At 38.3% G+C, this 22,170-nt stretch overlaps 1 protein-coding gene and 1 long non-coding RNA gene across 3 annotated transcripts in view; both read left to right on the top strand.

The window, feature by feature from the left end:
- Window positions 1-1,896: 1,896 nt before the first annotated feature.
- Window positions 1,897-22,170, top strand: part of LOC131002368 (F-box protein CPR1-like) — a 28,420-nt gene continuing 8,146 nt past the window's right edge. Inside the window, exons 1-2 of one of the 2 annotated variants that reach the window (XM_057928862.1) lie at window positions 1,897-2,929; window positions 3,061-3,354. In XM_057928862.1, coding sequence (XP_057784845.1) covers window positions 2,022-2,929; window positions 3,061-3,073 — 921 coding nt within the window. In that variant the 5' untranslated portion in view covers window positions 1,897-2,021 and the 3' untranslated portion in view covers window positions 3,074-3,354. Of the gene's footprint in view, window positions 2,930-3,060; window positions 3,355-22,170 lie in introns of those variants that run through there. The other variant, XM_057928863.1, reaches the window with a different exon arrangement.
- LOC131002372 (uncharacterized) lies at window positions 9,261-11,786 on the top strand. The gene is made up of 4 exons (XR_009094267.1): window positions 9,261-9,896; window positions 10,294-10,479; window positions 10,564-10,627; window positions 11,081-11,786. It is a non-coding gene; the product is annotated as an uncharacterized LOC131002372 (long non-coding RNA).

Here is a 22,170-nt window from a genome sequence, read left to right as displayed (position 1 = left end):
CTATATATAAATAAATAGAGTACATATACACTAAACTATATATATAAATGTTATCGTACTTTGATATGTATATGTTTGAAAATTTAGTATAAATGATAGATTTCTTAAAAAATACAATCAAATATTTAATTAGTTTAGAGAGATACTAATATATCTTGATATGTACATGTTTAAAATTTTAGTGTAAATGCTAGATTTTTAAAAAATACAATAAAATATTTTATTACTTTAGAGAGATATTAATATATCGATAAATTAATGATTTATTAATTTTGATAAATTAAGTAATTTTTTAATTCATAGAGTGTTTTCTTAATTTTTAATTACAATTTTAAATCAAGTTATAACATGTAAAAATAAATGTGAGATAATATTTAAATTAAATAAATACATGAATATATCAATATATCGTGCCTGATATTGTTGAAGATCCTAATGATGATCAAGTTGAAGATGATTCAACAATAGATTAATATTTTAAAAAAGTTACCAAAGTATTCATGTTGGGGATGAATATGACAATTACGGAAGTGACATCAGTCACGTCTGGATCGACGGACACTAGCAACCTAAAACCACGAGCAACATTAGAGCCCTCCGATGCCGGTGGGGGTGTCGATGGAAGGGCCTCCGATGCTCAAGTTAATAAATTGATATAAATAATAGACGTAAGTAACATAATAAAATAAATAAAATAAAAGAGAAGATATAGTAACAAGTAGTATATCCGGAAGATCGGGATATCCCGGTGGTCAAAGTTAAAGCTAATGAGCGATGTGGAATAAAGGACGACGGACGTCCGGCTAGCGGGGCTAGTCGGGTGATCGAAACCCCTAGAGTGTTGTGAGCATGGAGGCGGAACGATAGAGCAGGAAAAGCGAAAGTGAGAGATCGTGTGCAAGTACAAGCATTGATACGAGTGATTGTGGATCTTTATCCTGATTAATAAGTTTGAATATATACAGGACGAACCTATGGATAGACGGCTAGAGTTAGGGTCTTGCTGGAATGCCTGTTGCAACCCTAGCGGTTCCGATTTCTTAGGAAATGATCTCCTACGACTTTCGCTTGATTTCCCTTACCACCGAGCAAAAATAAAGAGTTATGTTAATGGTTTTCTTGTACTAAGGATGCATGTTGATGTTGATCTAAGGGTGCGTGTTGATATGCTTTCTATATGCAATCCGATACTCGTGAAGTTAGTAAGCTAGATCTGCCGTCAGATCCACAAATATCTTCTTCAGAAGTATCCGCAAAATCACTGGCCGATACAAGGCGATCTGTATTAAAGTTGAGGACTGTGATGATAAATTGGATTGTCATGTATACACTGGAACTATGCAAAGTATTGATTTGTTTGGTGCAGGGGAGACCTCTGAAGATTGAATGTATGTTTGAAGATTGAATTTGTATCATTTAGATCAAGGAAACTATATATATGTATATTATGTTTCCTTTGGTACATTTCTTAGTGGCAATGATGCTGCTCCTGCTTGTACAGTTTGAAGGATTATTGCCTGTGTTTTTTTTGTGATGAATCATGTGATGATGAGATTGTTGTTTGCTATATATGGATTTATGCAGTGATATCTGGCAATATGAAATAATTGCATGATTGGACAAATAAACAAGAATAGAGGATAGGATAGGATGTGTATAGATTAAAGAATTATGTTATGTGATACGCCCAACCCAATCTCTAGATTGGCCCAATTATGCTCCAGCCCATTAGATTTTTATTATCAAAAATAAATATGTAATCTCTAAGTTTGCTTAGCAGGAAATTAATATTTTGGTTGATTTTTATCAAATCTCTCACTTCTTTCTTAATTTCTGGAGTTTGAGCTTGCTCGAAAAGCTATATGTACCATTGATATAATCGTATCAATTGGTGCTTTCATTGACAGAAACTCTCTTTGAATATCCATTCCTTCTCTCTTTCTACTCTTCTCCCTCTTCTCTTTCTAAACCCTAACCCAATTAGTTCATGATTTTTTTTTCACCTCTCAATCCATCCCAAAATGAAGCCAGATTTCTTCAAAAATCTACCACCAGAAATCATCACCGAGATCTTCTTAAGGCTACCTGCTGTAAGCATTCTAATAAGCAAATGTGTTTGCAAGCGATGGATCCATCTGCTGGAGTCTGATGCTTTTGTCAAGTCTCATTTTGCCAGATCCGCCCCCGCCCTCGTTGTTTTGGGGGATTCAGGTGGGTTGAAAGTTTTGAAATTCGAAGGCGAGCTCGATCTGAACCTCAAGAGCCACCATCCACTCATCAAGTATGATTTCCCTTACCGCCAAGCAAAAGTAAGCAGTTCTGTTAATGGTTTGATTGCACTAAGGGTGGGTGTTAATATGATTTGTGTATGTAATCCGATCACTCGTGAAGTTATTAAGCTGGATCTGCCTTCTTCTTCAAGAGTATCTGGTTTTGGATTTGGGGCAAGCAAAATCAGTGGCCGATACAAGGCGGTCAGTATTAGAAGTAAGCCCTATGGCTATGATGATAAATTGGATTGTCATGTATACACTCTTGGAACAGGATCTTGGCGACGCCTTGAAGGTAACCCGTTTGTGCACCAGTATGGTGAAGGTGCATTTCTTAATGGAAATTTCCATTGGATAGCATACATGAATGGAGAAAGGTCATTGATTTCTTGCTTTGATCTTGAAACGGAATGTTTTAGCTTCTTTAAAGCTCCTCCCTATCTTGCTCATGAATTCTTCAGAAGAGGAACGACCTTGTCCGTTTTGAGCGGTTGCCTATGGTTTTGCAAGGTAACATCCGACTATGAAGATGAAGATGATGGTTGGCGATGTGAGGTTAGTATATGGATTATGAAGGAATATGGAGTGGACGAATCTTGGAGCAAGGAATATGTGATCCCTCTTGATGATGGCATGAGACTTTATTATCCCTGCATCAGGTATGTTGAGCCCATCAAAGTTTTCGAAAATGGCGACCTATTGATGTTAGTGACGATAGACATTTCTAGGCGCCTTTTCTACTACTCTAACAAGACTAAAACTATGCGAAGTATTGATTTGTTTGGTGCAGGGGAGACCTCTGACGATGTCAAGTATGGGCTTTTCACTCCCACCCTTGTTTCACTCAAAACTTTAGGTTTAGGTGTGGAGAATGTAATCTCATTCTGATTGTTTGCTTCATTCTCATAATGCTACCATCAGCTAAATGTATGTTTGAAGATTGAGTTAGTGATGAAGCATATCATTTAGATCAAGGAAACTATCCTATATATATTATGGTTCCTTTGGTACATTTCTTAGTGGCAATGATGCTGCTCCTGCTTGTACAGTTTGAAGGATTATTGCCTGTGTTTTTTTGTGTTGATAGACGCCAATAATTCCGCCCAGGATTGTTGTTGGGAAATTAGACACAACTAATTCCGCCCGGGATCAAGTGTGACTCAATATTGTGGATATCGACCGATATGAAACGAGAAGAAAAATGACACCGATATTTTTAACGTGGTTCGGCCAAACTGCCTACGTCCACGGACCCACACCAATATATTAGAGAATCTCAAAAAGGAGGAGTACAACAAAAATACCACACTGTATTTTGTATCTGCCTACGCAGAGGCTATCTCTCAACTCACTTTTATCACTCGTGTATAACTTCTACTCAGAAGCTATCCTTACACGAGATTTCTCTCTCTCTAATATCACACCCTTGTCTGGTGTTGTTCTGGTGGTTTTGGGGTGATGGGGTAATTCTAATGCTGCTGCCATGCCTTCTATTTATAGGCAAAATGAGGGTGGTCGGTGGCGGTAGGTGCACGCCAAGTTGGAGAATTGGGGCTGCCTTTATTTGACAAAATAAAGCAGCTGCAACTTTTTGACAATTGTTGCTTTTTGACTAACAATCTCCCACTTGAAGACTGATTTCAATCTGTCTTCACACCCTGATCAACGCAGCAGCCTTTCTGTCTTAACTGTAAAGACATAACCGGTAGTGCTTCTCCTGCGATCTACCGCACCGGCAAAATCTGCATCTACAAAACCTTGTAGTGCTACATCACCTCGTCGAAAGCACAAGCATCTATCAGTAGATCCACGTAGATATCTCAATATCCACCTTACTGCTTCCCAATGCTGCTTTCCAGGATTTGCCATAATTCTGCTCACAACTCCCACTGCATGAGCGATATCTGGTCTAGTACAGACTATGGCATACATCAGACTTCCAACGGCTGAGGCGTAAGGAATTTTAGCCATGAAGTCTCTTTCCTCCTTTGTCTTTTGAGAGTGCTCTTTGCATAGGCGGAAATGGTTAGCTAACGCTGAGCTAACCGGCTTAGCACTGCTCATGTTGAATCTTTGCAAGATTCGATCAACGTATTTGTCCTGAGACAACTGCAAAACACCTTTTTGCTTGTCTCTGTAAATTCTCATCCCGAGAATTCGCTTTGCTTCTCCTAAATTCTCCCCTCAAACTAAGGACCACATCATGTCCTCCCTCGAACGACAATCCGTACATCTTGCACCGCCGTTACCACTCAACGGGACTCGCTGCCTGACCACACTATCAGGAAGACTTTCGATACAAGGAACCACCGGATTCAATCGTGAGTTCACTGGGGGTACACCTTCGTATATCTTGCACCGCCGTTACCACGCAACGGAACTCGCTACCTGACCACACTATCAGGAAGACTTTCGATACAAGGAACCCGAGGTCGAGATGACCTCCTAGGAATAGGAGTTAGAGCTGGAACTGGAGACTGTGGTGAATCAGCCTCAGAGTTGGGCTCCTCCGTCTGCAAACTTTCATCTGTTTGCTTTGATGTACTGCACTCTACAGTATCATCTGGATCAACATATGTTGGATCCTCCGTTGTTGTGTCATTGGACTGCACTGCATTCCTGTCCTTGTACATCACATTTTTATTGAATATTACGTCCCTGCTTCGGATGACCTTCCTGTTTTTGTCATCTCAAAAACGGTACCCGAGCTCATCTCCACCATATCCAATGAAAATACATTTTAGTGATTTGGAGTCGAGCTTACTCCTGGCAATATCACTAATGTGTACATACGCGACACAACCAAATACTTTCAAGTGAGAAAGTTTGATTTCCTTGCCGCTCCAAACTTCCTCCGGTATTCTGTACTCCAATGGTACAGATGGCCCATGGTTAACGAGATATGCCGTTGTGTTGACAGCTTCTGCCCAAAATTGTGTTGGCAATCCTGCATGTATCCTCATGCTCCTAGCTCTTTCTGTCAACGTCCGGTTCATGCGTTTTGCGACTCTATTTTGTTGTGGGGTCTCTGGCATTTCCAACTTGATGCCATTCTGGTAACAAAATTTCTTGAACGCCATATCTTCGTATTCTCCGCCATTATCGGATCTCTTTATCCGTAAGCCAGTTTCATTTTCCACCATGGCCTTCCACTTCTTGAACGCCTCAAACACCTCTGACTTTTGTCTCAAGAAGTAAACCCACACCTTTCTCGAGTGGTCATCGATGAAAGTCACAAAGGTAAGACTTTCCGCCAATGGATGAAACTCTTGCTGGACCCCAAACATCTGTGTGGACTAACTCAAGCTTTACTTGCTTCAGAGTTCTACCACTTGTGTTGAAACTCACCCTCTTCTGCTTCCCGAAGATACAACTTTCGCAAAAGTCTATATCAACTGACTGAAGCTCTGGTAGTTTCCCTTTCGAATGCATATACTTGAGTCCTTTCTGACTCATGTGCCCAAGTCTTTGGTGCCACAAATTTGCATTCTTCTTGCTATCAGCAACTGCAATTGTCACACACGCATTCATCGCTGTGTATAGGCTGCCAGTATCCTTGCCACGTGCAAGAATCATTGCGCCCCTAGTGATTTTCCAACAATCACCTGAGAGGTGTGTATCACATCCTTCTCTCGACAATTGCTTGACGGAGATCAAGTTATTCCTCAACTCTGGAATATGTCTCACGTCCTTCTCCTTCAGCCACAACATTGGCTTCGGTCTTTTTCTCGTTTCCCTTTGAAGGTACTTTACACTGCGTTCTGTAGTGCCCGACCTGACCACAGTTCCAACATTCAATAGACTTTGATTTGTTGGAATTCTTGTGGATCCTGGAGCTCTGCCTGCCATTCCTTGACTTGCTCCGTCCGCGTCCTTGACTTCTAGATTTTTCTTCAAGGGCTTATACAGGTCCTTCTGGTACAAGTAATCCTCCATTTGCATTTTCCAAAAAATTCAAAATTCACACCGTTGAATTTATCAATTTTGGAAATTTTATCGTCTGTCGACATTGCTCCCACTCGATCTGGACTCCTTGGATCGTTTCTGATTTTTCAGCTAACCACCGTGTTTAGAACACCTTTTGTCGACAAATCGGAACCGCCGACAAATTTCACTATTCACGGAATTCACTATTCACGTGAATAGTAACAGCGAAAAACATCAGAAAATATCTGCCACCACCGTGGCTCTGATACCAGTTGTTGGGAATTATAGACGCCAATAATTCCGCCCAGGATTGTTGTTGGGAAATTAGACACAACTAATTCCGCCCGGGATCAAGTGTGACTCAATATTGTGGATATCGACCGATATGAAACGAGAAGAAAAATGACACCGATATTTTTAACGTAGTTCGGCCAAACTGCCTACGTCCACGGACCCACACCAATATATTAGAGAATCTCAAAAAGGAGGAGTACAACAAAAATACCACACTGTATTTTGTATCTGCCTACGCAGAGGCTATCTCTCAACTCACTTTTATCACTCGTGTATAACTTCTACTCAGAAGCTATCCTTACACGAGATTTCTCTCTCTCTAATATCACACCCTTCTCTGGTGTTGTTATGGTGGTTTTGGGGTGATGGGGTAATTCTAATGCTGCTGCCATGCCTTCTATTTATAGGCAAAATGAGGGTGGTTGGTGGCGGTAGGTGCACGCCAAGTTGGAGAATTGGGGCTGCCTTTATTTGACAAAATAAAGCAGCTGCAACTTTTTGACAATTGTTGCTTTTTGACTAACATTTTGTGATGAATCATGTGATCTTGAGATTGTTGTTTGCTATATACGGATTTATGCAGTGATATCTGGCAATATGAAATAATTGCATGATTGGACAAATAAACAAGAATAGAGGATAGGATGTGTATAGATTAAAGAAGGGTAATTCTATTCATAGCCCCCATTTTTCTCTTTATAGCCCCTTACATAAAATAAAATAATAAATAATTATAAATTTACTGTTTTACCCTATAATTCATAGCCCCTTTAATTCAATTGCAAGCATAAAAAATTTCCACCTATTTCCGTCTGCAAACTAATCAATATATGTATACCGTAAAGAGAAATTGATTGATTTCAAGTTTAGAACCGTATTTTGTGATGGATTGATTCATAAATTTATAAACTTCAATCTCCACTCATCATCACTCCATTTTCATACTTCAAACCAAAGCATTTAATTGCCAATTCTAATTCCCCCAATCGAAGTATTAAATTGCTGGTTCCAACTCCCTTTCTCAAAAGCGGGCAGCAACAAGCTTTCACGCTCCAGAAGCTTCGGCGGCCACGGCGAATTCTGATGTGGTGGTGGGGAATCTGACGACTCTCTACCTGGTTGTCATTGCGGCCATCAAGGCCTACGGGATGGCAGCGGGGCGGAGCTTTAGCGGCAACTGTGTAATTATCTCGCGCTGATCCTCATCGCCGCTCTCACCTAGGTGGCACCGCCACTGCATCCTTGTGGATCTGCTTCATATACAGGGTGCGATGCTGGAGATCCAATGGCGGTGGAGGCATAATGCTTGTCTAAGGAAGGAAACCTGGCAGCCATGGCGGGGGCTGAGTTTTCTCCATTTTAATTGTTGATTTTCTGAAATGGGGCTATACATTAGTTTGAAAGACTTAATCGGTGGAATTTTTTATGCATAGCATTTAATTATTGAGAATTATAAATTATAGGGTAAAATAGTAAATTTATAATTATATAGGGGCTATAAAGAGTAAAACGGGGGCTAGGAATAGAATCTCCCATTAAAGAATTATGTTATGTGATACGCCCAACCCAATCTCTAGATTGGCCCAATTATGCTCCAGCCCATTAGGTTTTTATTAGCAGATATAAATATGTAATCTCTAAGTTTGCTCAGCAGGAAATGAATATTTTGGTTGATTTTTATCAAATCTCTCACTTCTTAATTTCTGGAGTTTGAGCTTGCTCGAAAAGCTCCACCACTAATATAATCGCTTTCATTGAGAGAAACTCTCTCTGAATATCCATTTTTTATCAAAAAAAATAGGTGTTGCGTTTAGCAGTCGGCATCGTGCGAAACCAAGTGGAAGAAGAAGGAGAGATGGATTTGGGTTATTTGCAGTGTGGAGAACAAGAAATAAGAGAAAGGAATTGAAGCAATTGAGGCCAGGGTTACATGCCAAAATTTCTTTTTGTTTGCTGATCAGTAGTTTACCTAGCTTGCTGCAAATCCCGTTGCTCGATTCTTCTATTGTGGTTGATTCGTATGAGTTGGTAGGGCCCACACATAAATTACACCTACCCAAATTCAATCTTAAATTTACACTCACTCTAAATTTATTTTAAGCTTATAATTAGTAGGGCCCACACATAATTATTATTTTTATGTAAAAAATAGGAGATCTGGTGTATGCATTTATAAAATCGAGATCCTAAAATTAAATAGGGAAACTTTAAGGAGGAATATATGAGCATAATTTTAGGATTTTCGCTGGGAGTGCTCTAAGTCAACTTCTCCCTTGTTTCTAGGAGCTACCAACAAGCTCCTCTTTTCTCTTTCCCTTTATGTCCACTTCCTTCTTCTTTATAGGAACAACCGAGTCTCCTCTTTCAATCTCTTCGACTTGGTCGAAACACCCTACAAAACTTTTAATTGGAGAAAGGCAAAACAATACTAACAACAAGGGAGATATTTATGGAGTTAGAAAATCTAACTCCAACAATTTTAGTTGTGAATTCATCAAATTGGTTGTTAATTCTAATTTTAGTTGCAATAGATCTAGTTGTGAATTTAAGTTATGAATTCATAGATCTAGTCGTGAATTCAAGAACATTAATTAATTATCTAATTTTTTTTTCTTTCAATCGATCAAAATACTATATGGGTCCACCTTATTGATGTAAACGTAGTATCGAAGTTATTTGATAATAGTGTTTTTATCCAATCCAAAACCAATAACCCACCTTTCTTGGATATCTTTCGAAAATGGCAAATTTTTGGAGTTTGAGTAATGGAATGATTGATACTCATCGCAATCTGTATTTCAATCTCTCCAATTTTGGAGTTTCACTAGAAATATGTATTAGATCTAATCCCATGGCTACATCTCACTATTAATTTGCTCTAATTTAAAAAAAAAAAAAAAAAGAGAAAGAAAACACAATATCTTCGAGTTTCGACAGCACCTTGATCTGATTGCTTGCTCAAAAAAGCATGATTTTGCATAATAATGGATCATGCACCATCATAATTATATCCCTTGCTAGATCCAACGTCGACAAATAGTTGATCAATTAGGCAGCTCCAAATGTAGTCGATCACCCCCACCGGCGATTCGCCCACTGGCCGCAGCCCCCTTCCACCTTCTCCGATGCCACCTCCATTTCCCTCTCTCCCCCACGGCGATCTGACCTCTCGGCGATTCGACAATATGGCCGCGATGAGATCTGCCCCTTTCACTCCGATGGCACCTCCAGTTGCCTCCCCCGGCGATCTGCCCCTTCCACCTTCTCCGACGCTTCCCTCTTCCGGCGGCGACGCCAGTCACCTCCACCATCTCCCTCGACTGACACGCGCAGAAACAACAGTCCGCCGCTTTCATTGGGGTCGGCGAAATCGTTGGCTCCTCCTTCTCTTTCATGCAATACATGGTAAGAATTATATTAGGAAAAAATCCATCGTTTTGTAAAGTTTTGATCTTTTGCTTAGAAAGAAAAAATTTTAACAAAGGAAACTTAAACCCTAGATTTTTATCTATAAATTCATTACCTTGAATTATTAACGCCACAATCGTGTTTTCACAATTCGCCGCGGCGGTAAGCTTCTTCTTCTTTTTCTATGGCTGTTTGTCAAATGTAATTCAGGAATTTTACGCATTTGAGCAAAACCCCTTCTCTTTGGATCTGATTATAACGTTGAATACTTTTGGTTTGTGTTTGATTCTCCAATTTGATTTATGTGTCTGTTGTTATTGCATTGCAAATAATGGTTTTGCTAGATTTCCATTTATTGTATTTGTGGTGTATTGATTTAGTTAGTATTGATCAGGACAGAGCTTTGGCATTTTAGTGGTGCCAAGATCTATACTGGAAATGGATTTATTCTGCATTTATGAAGCACTCTTCATATAGCACAAATTAGTGAAGATAAAATGGATCAATAAATGCAAATGGAGAAGCAAAAGTGATCTGTTAATTTACTTTCTCTCGAAGGGTTCGTAAATTTTTCTATAAGGTACTTGTAGTGTTAGTTTCTAACATTTGCTTTTCTTTATTAGAATTAATGTAAACTTTTCTTATTCCTCTCTTCATTTTGTAGTTGTTCTCAAATGGTACGACGGAATCAGAACAGAGACATGTCACCCTATGAATTAATGCCTCAGGTACGTGATTAGCTGCATTGTGCAAAAATAAATAGCTAATTCTTTAATTTTTTGGGATTTGCTTACTGTGTTTAGTTGCTTGCCTTATTCATATATATTGTTTGATGGAAGAAAGCTTTGGATATGAGCTGATATTGTAGTTTATACTTCTCTTTGCTTCATGTTGTTAATAACTCTTATTAGCTTATCATGGTGGCCTGGGTCATTTGGGATGGTCTTGCAGCTTGGAAAAATGATACTAATAGTTACTCCTATAAGGCATCAATCAAACTACCTGCATATTCCAAATTAGTTTTTACAGTTCAAAGTTGGAGTAGATAGTTTTATATAATGAGGGAAGGTAAAACTAAAGTATAGAAACCAATGGAATTATGTGGTTCAACGAGTAATATTTTGGACTATAACTGTCATTTAATTTCTCTTTTAATTTCACCTTTGAAATACATGTTTCAGGCTTTCAGCTGCTTCAGATTTTGGTTTGTATTTACTAAAGGATTACGGTGCAACTCGGTGGTATCTTGAGCTATGCTGTTCCTTTTACTCTAAAGTAAGCCTACTTTCTCTTTTAAGGTCTCAATGCATTATTTGTCATAAAACAGTGTTGCTACATTACGTTATTTTTTTTTATTTTTTTTGATGATTTAGTGGGATTTTGTTTCTATTTTTATTGTATTTCTTATACTTTTGATGTGTCATAATCGTTAGGAAATTGACTACAAATGCAATTACTTTTATATTGATAATTAGCTGGAATCGGCTGACTACTTAATTGCAGCCTTCGTTGGCGAGAAATTGTTTCCTCTCGCCTTCAATTACTTGCAGAAGCTTCTTCAGCTACAACTCAACCTTCGTTGGGTCCCCGATCGCGTCCGCAAAGCTTGCCATCTCTTTGGTGTGTGCATTGTCCTCTTGGTTGGTTGTTGTTTTTGCTAATGACCTGTGGCTCGAGTTTTATATGTTGTTTGTGCTTTGGAATTAGCTGCAAACTTTTGATTTTTTGTTGTTTTTTTAGTTTTCCCGATGTGACCAGTAGTTAGTTGCGTTTTTTAATTCATTTTAATGTGTGTTGTGGTGTTACGCAAGGTTATGGAAATCTAACGCTATCAGGAATTTGAATTTGCAATTACTATAAGATAATACACATTTTCGCCTGTGGAAATCAAGTGATCACATTCCTTTTTTCCCCCACTTTTTTTATTCTATGTGGTAGAATTTCGCACCGGATCTATTATACCATGGGTTTCGAATTTGAGGGATTTCTATGTATTGTATTCTATTTTTAAATGAAAATAAATAAATAAAAAACTATTCAAAAAAGAGGAGACATGAAAGATTTTTTTTTAAAAAAAATTAATCTTTAAATAAATATAACTTTTATGTTTTAAATCAAATATTTACGTAAAATATGTTAAATTAAAGCTCTTATCATAATTTTTAATCTGATATGCATATTAAATATTTTATAGTAATTTGAATTTTATAATTTTAGAAAGAAATAAAATAAAAAATAAGGAGGTTAATAACTACAAAATTGCCATATAATTTTGAAATTAGTTTAAAACCTGGGCTTACTAATATATATATATATATATATATATATATATATATATATATATATATAGGCCAAGGTTCAATGAAGAAGGCCTAAATTTAAGAAAGAAGAGAGAAGTAATCTCATCCGTTGATCTTATCTAATCTAACGGACATGATTTGTTCACGCCATGTTCAACGGATTTTTTCGTTGAACATTCGTGAACATATACAATATTTTTGGGGGTTCTGGGTTTCGACCCCCCATATGTTCAACGAAAAAATCCGTTGAACATGGCGTGAACAAATCATGTCCGTTAGATTAGATAAGATCAACGAATGAGATTATTTCTCTCTTCTTTCTTACATTTAGGCCTTTTTCATTGAACCTAACCCTATATATATATATATATATATATATATATATATATATATATTTGAATTTTATTGAGATAAATAACTAATTATCATAAGAATTTATGTTAATTGATTAGATACTTTATAAATTAGTGATGGGTCCAAATGCAACAACAACAACAACAACAACAACAACAACAACAACAACAACAATAATAATAATAATAATAATAATAATAATAATAATAATAATAATAATGAGGGTTATACTTAATTAAGTGGGTTGTGTGGGTGGAATAATGATTCCAATTTTATTACAGTTTTGAATTGATTAATTTGATTGCACGGGAAATATTTTCTATATTTATATAAAATTGATATCAACTCAATTACTATATTTATATATAAAACAAAAAAAAGTAATTTTAGTTGAATATATTTAAGCTTGAGATTAATAAAATAAAGAATAATTCACAATAATAAAAATCGATATTGTGAAAAAGTAGAAAAAGATATAATTTAAAAAGATGAAAAAGAAAAAAAAAAAAGAAAAAAAAGAATTGGATATAGATCTATAAAAAAAAGGTGAGTGAGTTGAGATTTTTTTTTTAAAATTTAATCTTTAAATAAATAAACATAATTTTACATTTTCAATCAAATATTTACATAAAATTTATCAAATTGAAGTGTTCTCATCGTGATTTTTATATGTACATTAAATATTTTATAATTAGTCGAATTTCATAGTTTTAGAAAGAATAAAATAAAATAAGAAGAAAAAGAAAACGAAAAAAAAATATCTATAATTCATAAATATATTACGTATTTACGCCCCCGTATCGTTTCCGTATTACGTATTCGTCCTCATGTTTCATAGAATTATTCTATTATTCAATTAATATTTATCGTTATTTTCAAACCTCGGCAGGGATCCGACGGGTAGTGGGTGGCGGGTATCCTATGGGTAGCGGGTGACGGGTGGCGGATGGCTGGTTGGTGGATACCCGATGGGTGACGGGTATCCGCCAATCGCGTGTATGAGTGGCAAATAGTAGTGCACAAGAAGTTGAAATTTTCTCTAAATTTTGCTGGAGTTTCATGGCGATTTATTTGTTGGGTGGTTGATTGCAGGATGTCGACGCCGAGAAGTAGCAGGGCCCCTACCTCTCAAGCCTCGGTGAGTATTCGACGGATAGTGGGTGGCAGGTATCCGACAGATGGCGGGTGGCGAGTATCCGCAGATCGCGTGTATGGATGGCAAATAGTAATGTGTGGCAAATAATTTTTTCGAATATTCGTTTCACTAAGTCATGTTAAGGATAAAAGTCCTCTTTAATTTATTTTTTCATTTTAGTTTGATGTGTATAGTAGACTTATATCATATTAGCAGTTTTTTTAATAAATAATCTCCATAATTTATAAATATATTAAGAAATAATTTTTACATTTTTTTTATATAAATTATAACATCAAATGATACCCGTCGAAATTCGACGGGTTACACACTAGTTTTTTTTATTCTAATTGTGGGGCCCACCTTCCTTTCTTCTTCTTCTACCTTTACACTAATGGCTTCCGATCCAGAATCCACTCTAACAACCTCACTTCCAATCTCAACTAACTAACTCGAAGACGATCTCCGTGCTTCCTCCTCCTCTTCCGCCCTCCTATCCACCGCCTCCCACCCCCACTCCCCCAGGAAAACCGCTGCCGCCACCCTCGTATTCATTTTCCTTGTCATCTCCACCGCCATCGCTCTCTCTGTCGCCGCCGCATTCTCCTTTCTCTTCTTCTCCTCCGCATCCCCTCCGCCCAAAACCCTAGCCTTGGTTCAACCGCCGAGCTCAAGCACCTCTCCTTCCTCTTTTTCTGTAGATTTGATCCCTAATTTGTGGATTTGGGAATTTTGCAGTCCATTCAATGGCAAAACTCGGGGATCCCTTAATCTACATGAGAGAGAAAGAGAATGAGTGAAGGATTAGAGAGGGTGGAGGATAATGGCTTGTTATGAGGCGGTGGTGGTTGTTCTTCTCCGTTCAGACGAGGTAGTGCGGCGGGTGTTGCTTGTTGTGGTGACTCGCGGTGATGGCAATCGAAAATATTGTAGATGGGCAGGCCGATTTAGTGGCGGATGAGGCGGCCGTGAGTGGAGATTTGGAATTTTTGAGGCCGTTTTCCGACATTGATAGAGAATTGTAGAGGAACACTTATTTTGGGATTAGGTTCAGAAAACCCTTAACTGATGAGCTTGAATGATGCCCGAGCTGGAGAGGGCTTTGAGAGGCGGTGGCGGGCGATTGGTGTTGCCGGAGTTCCACCGGAGAGTTTTGGGGAGAAAAATAATCGGCCGATGGAAATTTCAAGGGGGATTTTTCTTTTTTGGGAATGAAGCAATTTTGCAACGAGGATTGCCCAAATTTTCGGGAGATTCGTCCCTTATTGCCGGAGAATTTCGGAAGAAGATAAAATAAGCAATTATTATTGCCGAAAACTGGAAAAGAAATAGCTGGAAAACATGAAAATATTGCCGGAGAATTAAACATTACAAGTGGGCCCCACAATTAGAATTAAAAACAAAAATCACTAACTAACGTTGACTGACGGAGTTAGGTCAGAGGGGCTTAAATATGCGATTTTGTGAAGTTTAGGTGGTAAGTTGCACACACAGTGAGTAAGGGGAGCAAATCGCTATAAGGGCTCACACTACAGGGGCCTATCTGCACCTTAAGCCTTGATATATTGACTCACTTAAAAATCGAATCAAACCATCTAATTCGATTTTCCTTCCAGTTACTAGTGGAAATCAAACAAATATTATGGATATGTTGACATCGAATAGGCCGAAAGTTATTTCTAATTTATATATTTTGAATTAATTATATTATGTATCTTTAACTGTTAAAGTTTTTTATTCTAGAAAAATTAAAAAATTGTTTATTTTTTAACCAATAAAATAGATTAAATTTAAAATCAAAATTTGAATATAATTCGTCGATGAAAAATTAACTCCACCCAACAAAGGAAACAAAGAAAAACTAAGCTAAAAAAGCAATTTTCAAATCAGGCGGAAAGAATAAAGAAAAGAGGCAAAATGAAATATACCTTCTTTGAAAGATGAAACATAAAATATACCCACTTTTTTCAAAACAATAAAATCTATCAGCTTAGAATATTTTTACCCTTATTTGTAATTCGTGCATTACTCGACACTGAAGCATCGACGTCGAGCACTCAAGTATCGAGCGTCGAGTATTGAACTGTCGAGCAACTGAGAACTGTTGAGCGAGACGGAGGCGTCAAGCGTCGAGCATTGAATTGTCGAGTAAGGCGAGACACCTCGAGCATCGCATGTCAAGCAACTAAGAACTATCGAGCGAGGCGAAGGCGTCGAGCGTCGAGCATCGAACTGTCGAGCTTGGCGAGCAAGGGGATTTGTTTGATATTTTCTTTTGAGTGGATTTTTAAAATGGCCACTTTCATATTGTAAAGATAAAAAATGTCCACTAAGATAAAAAACTTAAAAAATGTCCACTGTTACCAAAATACCCTTCACATTAAAAATTAAAAAAATGTCCACTTTACATCACCCCTTTAAAATATCCCGCAATTCACAACCAAAATTTTTTGGTTGTGAATTTACACTAGTTGTGAATTGAGAATTCACAATCAGTCGAATTCACAACCAGAATTTTTTGTTTGTGAATTCACAACCAAAATTTAATTCACAATCAGTCGAATTCACAACCAAAATTTAATTCACAACTAGAATTTTTTGGTTGTGAATTCACACCAAACGAATTCACAACCAAAATTTAATTCACAACCATATTTATGTTGGTTGTGAATTCACAATCAGTCGAATTCACAACCTGAATTTAATTCACAACTAGAATTTATTTTGGTTGTGAATTCAAGTAGTTGTGAATTTGAGTTTTTAAAGTTTAAATTGACAATTAAAACTGTAATTTATTTTGATTGTGAATTCGAGTTTTAGTTGTGAATTCAAGAATATTAAGTTGTGAATTCATAGATGTGGTCGTGAATTCAAAAACATTAAGCTTCTGTGAATTCATAAATTTGGTTGTGAATTTAAGAACATTAAAAAAATAATTATACAGCTCAATCAACAATCAAAATACAACAAAATATTATTCGAATCAATTCAATCTACAATTAAAATACAACAATTCCTTTGAATCAACAATCTCAACATTCAATCTCGGAATCAACAATCTCAACAGATCTTAGAACGAAAATTATTCACAGACGTATCAGATCTAAACTTTTTTTCAAGGAAGTAAAACAAAAATCCCCAAAATCATTCAAGGAAGCCGAAGGAACGCCGCCCCTACCTGACGTCGGAGATGGCGGAGGCGACGAGAGACGACGAGGCCTGGGCGGCGGCGCTTCGCGGCGGGGGGCGAAGCAGAAGATGGCAGAGGCGACAAGGTCGGGGGCGGCGGCGCTTCGCGGCAGGGGGCGAAGCAGGAGATGGTGGAGGCGACGAGGCCGAGGCGGCGACGCTTCGGATTTCAAGCCCCAAGCCGCCTGGAACCCTAGATCTACCACGCCTGGAAGTCTAGAACCCTAGATCTGCAACATCCCCCCACAACCACTGCTGGATTTGAACCAGCAACCTAAGGATTAAGGCGGCGGCGGAGATGAAGGCGGTGGAGATAGACGGCGGCGGCGATGGAGATGAAGATAGTCTGGAACCCTAGATCTACCACTCCACGCCGCAGGCGATGAGGCAGGGGCGGCGGTGGACGACGTAGAGGAGGTCGGCGGCGTGCGGGCCTCACGGAGGAGGAAGGTGGTGGCACGGACGGCGGTGGAGGAGGAGGTGAGGAGCTCCGGGCACATGGGGAAGATGCGGCGGAGGTAGGCGACGGTGATGCGTGGAGAAAGAGAGAGAAGGGAATGAGAGAGGAGAAAGATGCGTGGAGGGAGAGAGAGAAAGAGAGAGTACATGTATTTAAGAGAGGGTATTTCTGTCTTTTCAACTACAAAGTGGATAGTTTTTATCATTTTTATCTTAGTGAACATTTTTTATCTTTACAATATGAAAGTGGCCAGTTTTATATATTTGCTCTTTTCTTTTTGTCTTAAGGATATTTTAGTCATTTCAACCTCAAAACGAGTACATTTTATACATTTCCTTTATAGTGGGTATAGTTTTGTTTTTGTCTATCAAATGGTAAAAACTACCATGAACCCTACAGAAAAATAGACCAAAGGTTAAATTTGATGAAGAAGGCGTTTAAAAATAGAATCAAGAAATTATTAAAATAAAATTAATGTGCTGAAATGGAAAAAAAATGTGAAAATTCGGTCAGTAAATTATTACAATAAATATAATTGGAAAAAATGTGAAAATGGACTCAAATGGGGCGAAAAAGCAGCGGAGAGGGTTTGAAATTATTATCTGTTGCCCTATTTTCATTTCCGCCGCCCCCCATTCCCACCGCTTCCGCCCTTCACTCTCTTTTTCTGCCTCTGCTCCATGAATTTGTTCAACACATGTCTCAGATTGGAGTTTCTATTATACTCTTGAAAAACCCCTCTCAATCCATCCCAAAATGAAGCCAGATTTCTTCAAAAATCTACCACCAGAAATCATCACCGAGATCTTGTTAAGATTACCTGTTGTAAGCATTCCAATAAGCAAATGTGTTTGCAAGCGATGGCTCCATCTGCTGGAGTCTGATGCATTTGTCAAGTCTCATTTTGCCAGATCCGCCCCCGCCCTAGTTGTTGTGGGGAATTCAAATCAGTTGAAAGTTTTGGAATTGGAAGGCGAGCTCGAGCTCGATCTCCATCTCGATCCACTCACCCAGTATGATTTCCCTTACCGCCGCTTCTTTGGAAGAATAAGGAATTTTTTTAATGGTTTTCTTGTTATAAGGGTGGGTGTTGATAAGCTTTGGGTATGTAATCCGATCACTCGTGAAGTTATTAAGCTGGATCTGCCTGCAGATCTACAACAGTCTACTCTAGAAGTATCTGCTTTGGGATTTGGGGGAAGCGAGATAGTCTGTATTAAACGTAGGTCCTATGATGATAAATTGGATTGTCATGTATACACTCTTGGAACAGGATCTTGGCGACGCCTTGAAGGTATTCCATATAATTACCATAATGGTGAAGGTGCATTTGTTAATGGAAATCTCCATTGGATAGCAACCATTGGAGAAGATTCGTCATGGATTTCTTGCTTTGATGTTGAAACAGAATGTTTTAGCTTCTTTAAAGCTCCTCCTTATCATGCTCAAGGATTGAGGTCCTTGTCTGCTTTGAGCGGTTGCCTATGGTTTTGCAAGGAAGCAACCGAATATGAAGATTATACTGAGCGATGTGAGCTTACTATATGGATTATGAAGGAATATGGAGTGGACGAATCTTGGAGCATGGAATATGTGATCCCCCTTGATGAGGGCATGATGTATGTTGATCCCGTCAAAGTTTTCGAAAATGGGGACCTATTGATGTTAATGATGGTACACTTTTCCGATCGCCTTTTCTACTACTCTAAGAAGACTAAAACTATGCGAAGTATTGATTTGTTTGGTGCAGGGGAGACCTCTGGCCGTGTCAACTGTGGGCTTTTCACTCCCACCTTTGTTTCACTAAAAACTTTAGGTTTAGGTGTGGAGAATGTAACCTCATTCTGATTGATTGCATTTTCATAATGCTGCATCAACTAAATGTATGTTTGAAGATTAAATTAGAGATGAAGCGTATCATTTAGATCAAGGAAATTATCTATATATATTATGGTTCCTTTTGGTACATTTCATAGTGGCATTGATGCTGCTTCTACTCCTACTTGTATAGTTTGAGGGATTATTATCCGTATTTTTTTTAATGAATCATGTGATGATGATATTGTTGTTTGTTATATATGTAGTGATATTTGTCAATATGAAATTTGTATGTAGCTTGTGTTAATTTGAGTTTTTATTTGTCTGTGGAATGACTGAATGAACAGTTGTTATATGTGGCTTTTGAGTTTGTAAAGTGTTAGATGTATAACTAAGCTCTACAAAGTAAAAACGTGTTTGTTATGTAAAGTTGTTAGTTGTTATATCAGCTGCCAGCTCAGCAAATTAGTTAGGTTGTTAGGAGTTAGCTTTTCAGTTACACCAGAAGCCATGGCTTCGTTTATATATTTGTATCTGTACATTTCTCAATTCTGAGTTCAATACAATTACCAAATTCTCCTTATCTCTTTCACTTTATCTTCAACATGGTATCAATCGCCAGTTCGTGAAGATCGAATTCTATACGTGAATCGATCTTCACTCCGATCAATTCTCGATCGATTTCTCCTTTTTTTTCCCTACTTCTTCTCGATCTATTCTAGATCGATCTTCTCAAAATTTTCTCGGTGAAATCACTTCTGCAAAGCTCTCTTCAACAATGGATTCCAGATCTAACTCTCCTCATCTTCCCCATTTTCCTACGATCATCAAGCTTGATCGCTCAAATTACACATTCTGGCGTGCTCAAACTATTTCTACAATCCATGCGCATGGATTCGATCGATTCATCTCCACATTCGCTGCTGCTCCTCCACCATTTCTTCCTTCTTCTTCCGCTAGTGGTGCCAGATCCAATCCAGATTATGATGTTTGGCATCGCAAAGATCGATTTCTCTTAAGCTGGCTTCTTTCCTCACTTGGAGAGTCAATGCTAGGACATGTCGTCCGCTGCACAACCGCTGCTGATCTCTGGAATGTGTTGGAACGTCTGTTCATGTCGCAGTCAAAGGCAAGAGTTATGCAACTTTGCTTGCTACTACAGTCTACTAAAAAAGGTTCTCAATCCGTGGATGAGTATTTTCTCAAAATGCGTGGCTTCGCGGATCAACTATCTGCCGTAGGTCAGATTATCAACGACGACGGGCTGATTATGTACATATTAGCTGGAATTGGACCGGAATTTGAAGCACTGGTTGTGAGCATTATGCATCACTCTGAGAATCAGAATCTTCAAGAGGTTCAATATGCGTTTCAAGCATATGAGCTCAGGCTGCAACAACAACAGTCTATGGTGCTAAATCCTTTTGAACCAACTGCACATGTTGCCTACAAAGGAGGCAGAGGTTTCAGTTCTAACAGAGGAGGCTCTACAAACCGTGGTGGCAGATCATCCTCTGGCAAAACTATAACATGTCAATTGTGTGGAAGGAACGGACATGTAGCTATAAAGTGCTTTAAGCGCTTTGACATCAATTTTACTGAAAATTCAGCCACTTCTCCTCAAGCCTTCTACTCAGATTCTAATGGTTCCTCTGATGCATTGTTTTCTCAGGAACACTCCAATGGTGATAACAGTTGGTATGTTGACAGTGGAGCCACTGCTCACATCACCAATGACATGAATAATCTGGCAATTTGCAATGACTATACTGGTTCAGAATCTCTTGTGGTTGGCAATGGTACATCTATTCCTATATCTTCTATTGGCTCAAACTCTATATTGCCTTCCTCTTCTACTCATCATTCCTTATTGCTAAATAACATCCTTTATGTTCCTCAAATCACTAAGAATTTACTTAGTATTTCCCAATTCACAAAGGATAATCATAACTCTTGTTTTGTTAAGGACAATCACACCAACAAGATTCTCCTGAAGGGCAGCCTCTCTAATGGCCTTTATCAGCTAGACCTCTCATCACTCTCCAAGCCAAGAAGTTGTAATTCTACTTTTACATCTTCCTGTACTTCATCTGCTCTTTCTACTGTATTGCCTAGAAATAAAAGTAAGTCCAATCACATTTCAACTTCTGTACTGTGTAATGAATCTGAGTCATTTGCTGGCATCTGTAATACATCTTTGAATACACTGCACCAAGTTTAGGTCATCCAAGTGCTTATGCTTTAGCAAAAGTCTGTAAAGCTCTTAACATTCCATTTAATGGTTCAAAACTTGACTTCTGTGAAGCTTGCAAACTTGGCAAACTACACCAAAAACCACACACCACACAAGCTATAACCTCCAAAGCTCCTTTTGACTTGGTATACTCTGATCTCTGGGGTCCTGCTCACATCACCTCCACAGCTGGATACAAATATTACATAGCCTTTGTTGATGATTATACTAGATATACATGGATCTTTCCTCTTACCCTAAAGTCTCAAGCAGCCACAGTAGTACAACAGTTCTTAGCTCATGTCCAGTGTCAGTTTAAACTTTCAATCAAGGCTCTACAAACCGACTGGGGGGGAGGGGGGAGAATTTCGACCTCTAGTTACTCATCTTAAGAACCTAGGTATCCATTTCCAACATCCATGTCCCTATATTCATCAGCAAAATGGTAGGATTGAGAGAAAACACCAACATATAGTTGACACTGGCCTAACTCTTCTAGCTCAATCTACACTGCCCTATGAGTATTGGTGGGATGCTTTTCACCTTCACTAAATCACATGTCTCCTTTTGAAGTTTTATTCCAAAAATCTCCTGATTATACCATACTTAAGGTGTTTGGCTGTGCTTGTTTTCCATACCTAAGACTATACAAACATCACAAGCTTCAATATAGGTCTGCTAAGTATATTTTTCTTGGTTATAGTGAATCACATAAGGGATACAGATGCCTCAGCCCTGACAAAAGAATCTATATATCAGACACAGTCAGTTTTAATGAGATT

This window comes from Salvia miltiorrhiza, unplaced genomic scaffold (assembly GCF_028751815.1).
Source record: "Salvia miltiorrhiza cultivar Shanhuang (shh) unplaced genomic scaffold, IMPLAD_Smil_shh fragScaff_scaffold_112_2, whole genome shotgun sequence".
Classification (NCBI taxonomy): domain Eukaryota; kingdom Viridiplantae; phylum Streptophyta; class Magnoliopsida; order Lamiales; family Lamiaceae; genus Salvia; species Salvia miltiorrhiza.
Note: the sequence above shows the minus strand (reverse complement) of the source record. Positions and strands in the feature narration are given on the sequence as shown.